General features: G+C 45.0%; 1 protein-coding gene across 1 annotated transcript; it reads left to right on the top strand.

Moving 5' to 3' along the window:
• The first annotated feature begins 7,814 nt into the window (after positions 1-7,814).
• Positions 7,815-8,770, top strand: hsp11 (Heat shock protein Hsp-16.1/Hsp-16.11). Its single transcript, NM_001141024.2, has one exon. It carries the CDS (start codon positions 7,931-7,933, stop codon positions 8,636-8,638), a length of 708 nt encoding a protein of 235 aa, NP_001134496.1. The 5' UTR covers positions 7,815-7,930; the 3' UTR covers positions 8,639-8,770.
• Positions 8,771-11,188: the final 2,418 nt, after the last annotated feature.

The following is an 11,188-nucleotide window of genomic DNA, read 5'->3' on the forward strand; positions in this document are numbered from 1 at the left end:
GACAGAATGCCTTTCCTAGGACACTATATTGGAATTTTGCAAAGGCATGAGTAACAAACATACACCACCCCCTCAAACCACACCACACATGCACACACACATAAACGCATATACACACGTACAAACACGTACACACACGCGCACGCACGCACGCACGCACACACACACACACACACACACACACACACACACACACACACACACACGAAACCTTCCTATGACTCACTGGGCTTTGCCCCTGCTCTCTCATCAGTGACACAGACACAGGAAGAGAGAAAGAGAGGTCACATCCACATGCCCCAGACCAACGTAGGCCAGCTTCCAGCCCCAGGCAGGCCCTACCCTGGCAGGGCAGAGGTAGAGTCATTAGCTCTCCCTCTACTACAGCCATATAGTGCAGGCCTCTGTGTCGTCAGTGACAATTTACAGGAAATGAGAGGTGCTTTTGACCAGGAAAAAGTCTGTGTCTCTACGTGTGTGTGTTTGTGTGTGTGTGTCTACAGGGGGTGTAGATAATGCCCCTAATATTTTCTCATAGACGGATGACTTGTACCATCTGTAGTAGACAGCAGCTGTTGCCAATTGAAGGGAGAGAGGGGGGCGTTGCCAGCCATCACACAGATTGTTATGGCGCTGGACAGACACCACTCAACTAATGGGGCTGTATCTACATAAACATGTAAAGATGTGCCTTAGTGAGTGTGTGTCCCCCTGTGTGTGAGTGTGTATGGGGGAGGGGTATGAATGAGTGAGTGTGTGTGCGTGTGCGTGTGTGCGTGTGTGTGTGTTCGCTCGTTCCTGCACATATGTGTGTGACATAGAGGGAGAGCGATAGAGTGCCTTTGCATGCGTGTGTGAAATCATTTCTAATCACGGTTTTGCGAAAACGCCGGAAATGAAATCTCTGTGTGACCTATGGTATACATAGAGATCATCCGAACAGATTAGAATAACAGGTGAAGTTGGAGTCATAAGAAGTTGAACTGTGTACCCCAGGGTAAGCGGGTCAGGTCATGTGTGGTTGACACAGACGAGACAAGGCGAGGCTGAGAGTAGGTTGCCACAGGGTTGAGGTAGCAGCCTTCTCACATCAACTCACTTCCTCTGTCTGCCAAGCTTCTCACGCCATGGTGGTTGATCACTTTCAGTATCTGTGACACAGGCTGCCTGTTTTTGTCTCACACACTCATCTATGTCCTCTGTGTCCTCTGTGTCCTCTGTGTCCTCTGTGTCCTCTATGTCCTCTGTGTCCTCTGTGTCCTCTGTGTTCTCCTTGCATGATAGTTTTTCTTATTTCGCTGTTTCATTTCTCCTTGTTTTTCTCTTTCTGTGTTGTTCTTCTCCTCTTTTCTCTGTTAGGTTATCTTGTCTGTATGCCATTCTTATACACTCTCCAAACAGTATATCAATCTTATCCAATACTACAAGCCTATAGGAGTCCAATAAACCATGCATACATCATTTGGACTTCTGCTTATGTTAAGACTTACTTAAGACCAGGAAAGAGATAAACTGTACTCTCCCGCCCAGGTGGAATGGCCAGTTGTTTTCGGACTCTCTCTCTCTCTTTCTTTCTTTCTCTCTCTCTCTCGCTCTCTCTCTCTCTCTCTCTCTCTCTCTCTCTCTCTGTCTCTCTCTCACACACACACACACACACACACACTCCCTCTCTCTCCTTCCCTCTCTCTCCTTCCTTCCCTCTCTCTCTCCACTCCCTTTCACCCTCTCCTTCCCTCTCTCCTTCCCTCCCTCTGTCCCTGCTCTGGTTTTCACAAGACCCTCCCAAGGTTCCCAGAGGAGGAGTTGCAGGGCTTTCTGGGAGAGAGAGCTGTCAGATTAATAGATTTTCCTTTTCCTCTCTGTGATGCGAGAGGGCCAGAAAGCTTCTCCCTGCTGGGGACTCACGGCTGCTAAAAGCAACGTTTTCTGTGTTTCGAAGGGGAAAGTGGTTGGGAGGAGGTTGTATGTGTGTTGGGGGGGGGGGGGGGGGGGGTTGCGTGTGTGTGTGTTTGTGTGCATGCTGTGTGTCTTTGGCTTGTTTTCATTAGTCCTAACAGTCATGGAGTAGGAACACTAAACACAAACAGTATATGCCCCATGACTTTGCTCTCCATGCCAGTAAACCTGTGGCTATGTACCTGGTATATTGGTGAGTCTAAAAACTTACCCAACAGTGCCACCTACCAGCCAATCAGTGTGCTTCAGCTGTAAGGGAGTTGCTTTCATATGTCGGACTCTTTTTTTTTCAATTTTCGCCTAAAATGACATACCCAAATCTAACTGCCTTATAGCTCAGGACCTGAAGCAAGGATATGCATCTTCTTGATACCATTTGAATGGAAACACTTTGAAGTTTGTGGAAATGTGAAATTCATGTAGGAGAATGTAACACATTAGATCTGGTAAAAGATAATACAAAAAAAAAAAATCTTCAAAATGCAAGAGAAAGTCCATAATATAATATTGCAGTTTAGGCGCAATTATTATTTTGGCTACTAGATGGCAACAGTGTGTGCGCAAAGTTTCAGATTGATCCAGTGAAGCATTGCAATACTGGACAATACTTTGTATCAAGTCTGCCCAAATGTGCCAAATTGGCCAATTGATACATTTCAAGTACGTAACTATAGAGAACATACAATTATATGGTAATACAAAATTGTACATGATGGTTTTGTTGTTGTGCACTCTCCTCAAAAAATAGCATGGTATGTTTTCACTGTAATACCTACTGTAAATTGAACAGTGCAGTTAGATTAACAGGAATGTAAGCTTTAAGCCCATATAAGACATGTCTATGTCCTGGAAAGTTTGCTGTTACTTACAACGTCATGCTAATCACATTAGCGCACGTTAGCTCAACCGACTCGGTATGGGGACACCGATCCCGTAGAGGTTAATACATTGGCTCAGGGTTGACCTCCAGTGTTCTTATTGAAGTCACCACACAGATGCTGTCAAATAAAAATATCCTTCATGATTCATGACCGCTGAGTCTGAAAAAATAAAATAGTCTAAACTGCACTTATGTCCTACTACTTTTAACTATGCCTATGAACAGCTGCTTCATTCAATAATATATAAGGATTTTAATGACGCCTTTTCATCTCTCTTTGGTCATGGGGTTCCACATACATTGAGTGTACAAAGCAAGTAGCCTAGTGGTTAGAGCATTGCACTAGTACCTGAAAAGGTTGCAAGATCAAATCACCGTGCTGACAAGATAAAAATCTGTTGCAGTTAACCCACTGTTCCTAGGCTGTCATTGAAAATAAGAATTTGTTCTTAACTGACTTGCCCAGTTAAATAAAGGTAAACCTTTTTTGTGGGAACATGTAACCTAATATTGAGTTGCACCCCCTTTTGCCCTCAGAACAGCCTCAATGTGTTGGCGCATGGACTCTACAAGGTGTCGAAAGCGTGCCACAGGGATGCTGGCCCATGTTGACTCCAATGCTTCCCACAGTTGAGTCAAGTTGGCTGGATGTCTTTTGGGTGGTGGACCGTTCTTGATACACATGGGGAACTGTTGAAAAAAAACAAAGACAATTAAACATTTTGTATTACCAATTCACCCTCTGAATGGCACACACACAATCCATGTTTCAATTGTCTCATAGCTGTAAGGGATCATAGCTTTCACCTGGATTCACCTGGTCAGTCTATGTCCTAATGTTTGGACACTCAGTGTATATTTTAAGCCCCAACTCTGAGGCTTTGTCATCACCTAGTGGATAAAGATAGCACAGATAAAGTGGGGCATTGGTATGTGGGTTTTTACTGCCTACCAAACAACACCAAGTCTGTTTTTATGGCCTAGCGCAACAGCACCTTATCAACTTATCACCAAGACCTTGTTTAGCTGAATCAGGTAGTGCTGGGCTGAGACAAAAGCCTGCACAGACTGTGGTCCACCAGAACCAGGAGATAATAGCACTGTATTGAGCAGCACTTCTATATGCAATAACTACGGTAAGACCAAGACAGTCTCCTTGAAGAAATCACTTAAGTGATATTGCTGAATTGGAGAGTGATGCAATTTTACCTATTTTAACTAAGATCATTGATCGACCAGCATCCAATCAGCATCCAATCAATATCCCAGGCAGCAGTTGTAGGTCTTTAACTTACAGTATAAATGCTAGACGTGTAAGGGGTTGTAATATGACTCTTCCTGAGTTCTTCAGCTATAAATACTCTCTCCTTTCCACCCTCTCTATAACTATGACTGAGTGTCTCTAGGCCCAATGAATCTCCTGACTCCATCGCAGGGAGGATTGTGGGTGACACGCAGACATATGGCCCAGCTCCCAGCATGCACTGGAAGGCACCTGCCATATGCAGCTAAAGAATGGACCAGACTCAGTTCTTTATGGCTTCCGTCTTGGGGTGATCAATACACACACACACACACACACACACACACACACACACACACACACACACACACACACACACACACACACACACACACACACACACACACACACACACACACACACACGTGGACATGAGGGCACATACACGCAGACACACACACACACTGTCATCTTATATCTGCATTCCTGTCTGTTACACACATAAGTCCCAAAGCCACCACCAATTCATTTAGTCGGTACTGTACATGTTTTGTTCTTGTGTTGAGTTCAATGGTTTAAAAAAACGAGGGAGGGCTATTTTCAACTTAATTGATGTGACAGACTTTTTTCACAATTTCTAAGGGTATGAAGTTGAGCTGAGGGTTGAGGTGAAGTTGTATGAAGCTGTTTCACTTCGTATAGAATCACTATCTGTGATCCTTAAATATCTCCAATTAGAGCTAATTACGGTGTTTTTGTGACTGTGACTGGTAGCAACATTAGAGGATGATATTTACAGTGTACTAACAAACAATAGCCTATTTCTAGGTTTTAGAGTGTAGCCTGTTTCAGACTGTGAATGGTAATACCATTTGCTGAGGGTGATATTCTTAGAATGACAGGTCACAAAGTGTCTGATGACTGAAAAGTACATTCCATAAATGAAAAAAGCTGCGCTCATCAATTTACTTGTATACACTCCTGTCATGTTGCTATACTCATGGGGTCAGCATTTGTACTAACAGGCAGTTGTCTAAAATAGATCTCAGTCTGTGCTAATGTGCCAACAATATTCAAACGGATTAACTTCCTTAGACTTCTGTTAGTCAGCGATGCATCATGTGTGGCTCTTCAAATCAAATCAAATCAAATGTATTTATAAAGCCCTTTTTACATCAGCCAATGTCACAAAGTGCTATACAGAAACCCAGCCTAAAACCCCCAAACAGCAAGCAATGCAGATGTAGAAGCGCGGTGGCTAGGAACAACTCCTTAGAAAGGCAGGAACCTAGGAAGAAACCTAGAGAAGAACCAGGCTCTGAGGGGTGGCCAGTCCTCTTCTGGCTGTGTAGGGTTGTGATTATAACAGTACATGGCCAAGATGTTCAAACGTTCATAGATGACCAGCAGGGTCAAATAATATCAATCATCACAGTGGTTGTAGAGGGTGCAACAGGTCAGCACCTCAGGAGTAAATGTCAGTTGGCTTTTCATAGCAGAGCATTCAGAGTTAGAGACAGCAGTTGAGGTTGAGAGAGAGTCGAAAACAGCAGGTCCAGGACAAGGTAGCACATCTGGTGAACAGGTCAGGGTGCCATAGCCGCAGGCAGAACAGAAACTGGAGCAGCAGCACGACCAGGTGGACTGGGGACAGCAAGGAGTCATCAGGCCAGGTAGTCCTGAGGCATGGTCCCAGGGCTCAGGTCCTCTGGGAGGGGACGGAGAGGGAGAGAGAGAGAGAATTAGAGGGAGCATACTTCAATTCACACAGGAGAAATACTCCAGACATAATAGACTGACCCTAGTCCCCCGTCACAAACTATTGCAGCATAAATACTGGAGGCTGAGACAGGAGGGGACGGGAGACACTGTGGCCCCATCCGATGATACCCCCGGACAGGACTAACCAGCCAGGATATAACCACACCCACTTTGCCAAAGCACAGCCTCCACACCACTAGAGGGATATCTTTTAACCACCAACTTACTACCCTGAGACAAGGCTGAGTATAGCCCACAAAGATCTCCCCCACGGCACAAACCTGAGGGGGGCGCCAAACCCGGACAGAAAGATCACGTAAGTGACTCAACCCACTCAAGTGATGCACCCTTCCTAAGGACGGGATGAAAGAGCACCAGTAAGCCAGTGACTCAGCTCCCGTAATAGGGTAAGAGGCAGAGAATCCCGGTGGATTGAGGGGAACCAGCCAGGCAGAGACAGCAAGGGCGGTTCGTTGCTCCAGTGCCTTTCCGTTCACCATCACACCCCTGGGCCAGGCTACACTCAATCATAGGACCTACTGAAGAGATGAGTCTTCAATAAAGACTTAAAGGTTGAGACCGAGTCTGCATCTCTCACAGGGATAGGCAGACCATTCCATAACAATTGAGCTCTATAGGGGAAAGCCCTGCCTCCAGTTGTTTGCTTAGAAATTCTAGGGACAATAAGGAGGCCTGAGTCTTGTGACCGTAGTGTATGTGTAGATATGTACGGCAGGACCAAATCGGAGAGATAGGTAGGAACAAGCCCATGTAATACTTTGCATGTTAGCAGTAAAACCTTGAAATCAGCCCTAGCCTTTACTAGAAGCCAGTGTAGAGAGGCTAGCACTGGAGTAATATGATCGCATTTTTTGGTTCTCGTCAAAATTCTAGCAAAAGTTAATTAGTGCTTTATCCGGCTAGCCGGAAAGTAGAGCATTGCAGTAGTCTAATCTAGAAGTGACAAAAGCATGGATGAACTTTTCTGCATAATTTTTGGACAGAAAGTTTCTTGAAATAGTCTTGATATGTTCATCAAAAGAGAGATCAAGGTCCAGAGTAACGCCGAGGTCCTTCACAGTTTTATTTGAGACGACTGTACAAGCATCAAGATTAATTGTCAGATCCAACAGATCTCCTTGTTTCTTGGGACCTAGAACTAGCATCTCTGCTTTTTCTGAGTTTAAAAGTAAAACATTTGCTGCCATCCACTTCCTTATGTCTGAAACACAGGCTTCCAGGGAGGGCAATTTTGGGGCTTCACCATGTTTCATCGAAATGTACAGCTGTGTATCGTCCGCATAGCAGTGAAAGTTAACATTATGTTTCCAAATGACATCATCAAGAGGTAAAATAGATGGAAGATGGAGTTCCAGCAGCAGCACAGAGCCAGGGCCTCTTCTCTGCTTACAGACATACCTGGTGCATTAGCTCATTGAACCAATCCTGAACTATGAGGATAGCCCCCTAGTACATGGCCACAACACTTGAATCCTAAAGGATAGTGGGATCACGTCAGTGTCCAGCCATCTGTAGCCATCACTTCTAGTATGTCACACCAGCCTAGCCAGCACCCCCAAATAGTCAGGGGTGGGGCTCCAAACACATGTATGACACACCAGGGACAATATTAGCCCGTTGATCTCATCCAACAGTCGTGACTCAGGATAGAGGGTGGAGTGTGGTAAGGCGACCCTCAGCTGTGGCACGACCAACCCGGCGCTGTGACTAATTAACCAATGACAAACACAGAGGGGGAAATAGAAGCGTCTCCCCATAAAAACGTAAACAGGATATGGCCATAAGCTCAGTTTAGCCCACTGACTCCTCGCAGGGTATTCTTGTACCATACCACTTAATGCCCCCTTCCCCCGTCCTTCTTTATTGAGCTCATGTGTTGTAAATAGGGCAACAAGGGGGAGGGCTTTAGGGAGAGAGGTAGTATATAAGCCTGAGAGGTACTACCACAAGTTCAGAAACACTTGCAGGAGTAGCTCACCAACCAAGAGATCCTCACAGCAAGAGATCCAAGGAACTCACACTCCTCTTCTTCTAAGCAGACTGGAAAGGAAAACAGAAAAAATAACAACATGACTCAGTCCGCCGCCCCAGCAATCGAGAGCATCTTTGGAAACGATCCTTTCTTCAGTCAGGAGAGGATGGTCTTCCCCCCCATCCACCACCAGGCCCTCTCCGGAGTCCAAGAGGACTTCTTTCAGAGGAGGTCCAACCTGGCCAGTGATCTCCTCAAGGAGCTCCGCGATGGGCTCCCCAGTATGCACCAGCTGCACGAGAGGGCCCACCTCCGAATGGGCTCCCCATTCCTGGAGAGGAGGATCACAGGAGTTCCAGCAGCAGCACAGAGCCAGCTGGCTGAGACAGGCCGGAGCCACAGCCCCTTGGCCCTGAGCCTAAACGCTCAGGGCTTCAACCCAGAAGACATCACAGTCAAGCTGGATGGACGGAGGCTAGCCGTGGTGGCCATGAAACAGGCCAAAGCAGAAGAGGCTAAATCCACCTCCTCAGCCACCTCTTCCTGCTCCTTTTCCTCCTCCTCGTCCCAACAGAAAGGCTTTGTCCAGAAAATTGACCTGCCTGCCCACCTAGACCTGACAGCCTTGACCTGTTCTCTGGGAGAAGATGGACAGCTGAGGATCGAAGCACCTATAGCCGCCCCCCAGCTGGAAGCCCCTACAGAGGAGCAGGAGGTCCCCCTCCACTTCAGAACTTCCCTGGACGTACCCATAGCCAAGGGAAACATGGAAGAGTCTACAACAGTGAAGACCTCAAAACCTTGAATTACAAAGACTGTCTGAATATTTTATAAACATTTTAATTGTATTAATAATCTGGTGGATTACATTGTGGAAAATAATTTATAATATGCCTATTTGAATAAATATTATTTAATAAAGACAATCTGATATTAGAATGATGGTTTCTCAAATTGTGGTTTGTGAGGATGACAGTTTTAAAATAGATAACTAGAAATAAGTGGTGGATCCTGTCATTACTAGCATACTATACACTTTAAACAGTCATGTGAACTGAATACTTTTACAGTCCAAAAAGCAAATGCAACCTTGCACTCTGCACCTCAAAACGCACAGTATTTCTCTCACTGACATCTGGATTAGGAGATGTTGCATGTCACATTGGTTGCACTGTGTGTTCTCTACATCTGTACTGAAATCAGGGGCACAGGCATGTGTGGGCTTGGTGGACACAGGCCCACCCACTGGGGAACCAGGCCCTACCAGGCCCACCCAATCAGATTGAGCAAAAACAAAACAAAAATATTTATTCCGTGTTGCTTGACCAAATTCTTAAAATACAAACTAGCATTCTAATTATAATTGAAACACTCCAAATAAAGTAAGTGTTTATGTTGTACTTGCTACTCTACACACTAAAAACAAATGGTTCTATATAGCGCCAAATGAGGGTTATTTGTCTTTTAACTATAGCGGATCCCTTTATGGTCCTGTATATCCAAGATAGCGTAGGTCGGTGTGTTTTGTCTTGTCCCGTGTAAATAATAGTTTTCCTCGTTTTTTTCATTTATATTTAGCATAAATTTAATCTCACTTTCCATCTACGGATTAAATATACTCCTCACCCAATGTGGTACGGATCTGCTATTTTTATACTTTAGAACCGGAAACCCCATCAGAAGCTAGCCAGCTAACTAGCTACAAGCTAGTAGTCAGTTAGCCACTGCTAGCGGTCTTCACCGTTAACTCGAACACCAGCAAGCCTCAGCTCAGTCAATACCTGCCAGTCTGCACAGCGCGATATCAACCCAGAGCATATTGGACTGCTTTTTCTCTACCACATCTCCGGATTCCTACCGTAAGCTCTGGACCATTACACCGGATTATCGCAGCTAGCTGCAATCCGATTGGCTACTCCTGACTAACGCCTCTGTCCCGAAGCAAGCACCAGTTAGCCTTGAGCTAGCCTCGAGCTAGGCCCACCTCCTGGCTACCCGAAGAGTTCTACCAGCTAATTCTTGGGCTACAATATCTTTTTTTACAAAATAGCCTCCAACACTCTACTCAGCAAATTGCATGTAGTCTATCACAGTGCCATCTGTTTTGTCACCAAAGCGCCATATACTACTGTCATACGGTGGGTGTAGCTGGTGCATGGAAGTCAGGCGAAAATGAAAGGTGGAGCGGCGATGGCTAGAAGACTGGTGACGTCGACCGCCGAACGCCACCCGAACAAGGAGAGGGACCAACTTCGGCGGAAGTCGTGACAACTACCTACCACTGCGATCTGTATGCTCTCATTGGCTGGCCCTCGCTACATATTCGTCGCCAAACCCACTGGCTCCAGGTCATCAATAAGTCTTTGCTAGGTAAAGCCCCGCCTTATCTCAGCTCACTGGTCACCATAGTAACACCCACCCGTAGTACGCGCTCCAGCAGGTATATTTCATCCCCAAAGCCAACACCTCCTTTGGCCGCCTTTCCTTTCAGTTCTCTGCTGCCAATGACTGGAACGAATTGCAAAAATCACTGAAGCTAGAGACTTATATCTCCCTCTCTAACTTTAAGCATCAGCTGTCAGAGCAGCTTACCGATCACTGTACCTGTACACAGCCCATCTGTAAATAGCACACCCAACTACCTCATCCTCATATTGTTATTTTTTATTTATTATATATATTTTTTGCTCTTTTGCACCCCAGTATTTCTACTTGCACATCATCATCTGCACATCTATCACTGCAGTGTTAATGCTAAATTGTAATTATTTTTGCCTCAATGGCCTATTTATTGCCTTACCTTCCTAATCTTACTACATTTGCACACACTGTACATAGACCTTTTCTATTGTGTTATTGAATGTACGTTTGTTTATCCCATGTGTAACTCTGTGTTGTTTGTGTCACACTGATTTGCTTGATCTTGGCCAGGTCACAGTTGTAAATGAGAACTTGTTCTCAATTGGCCAACCTGGTTAAATAAAGGTGAATTATTAAAAAAAAAAATATATATATATATATATATATATATATATATATAACCTTTTTTTTAAAGTTCTATAAAGAACCACGCGCATAAGGTTCTAAATGGTACCTGTATGGTGCTATAAAGTACCCTTTCCTAAGGTTCTATAAAGAACCATTAATTTGGGCTGCAGGTAGCCTAGTGGTTAGAGCGGTGGACTTGTAACCAAAAGGTTGCAAGATTAAATCCCTGAGCTGACAAGGTAAAAAGCTGTCGTTCTGCCCCTGAACAAGGCAGTTAACCCACTGTTCCTAGGCCGTCATTGAAAATAAGAATTTGTTCTTAACTGACTTGCCTTGTTAAATAAAGAAAAAACACTGTCACTGGCCA

Source organism: Salmo salar, chromosome 06 (genome assembly GCF_965601325.2).
Source record: "Salmo salar chromosome 06, fSalSal1, whole genome shotgun sequence".
NCBI lineage: Eukaryota > Metazoa > Chordata > Actinopteri > Salmoniformes > Salmonidae > Salmo > Salmo salar.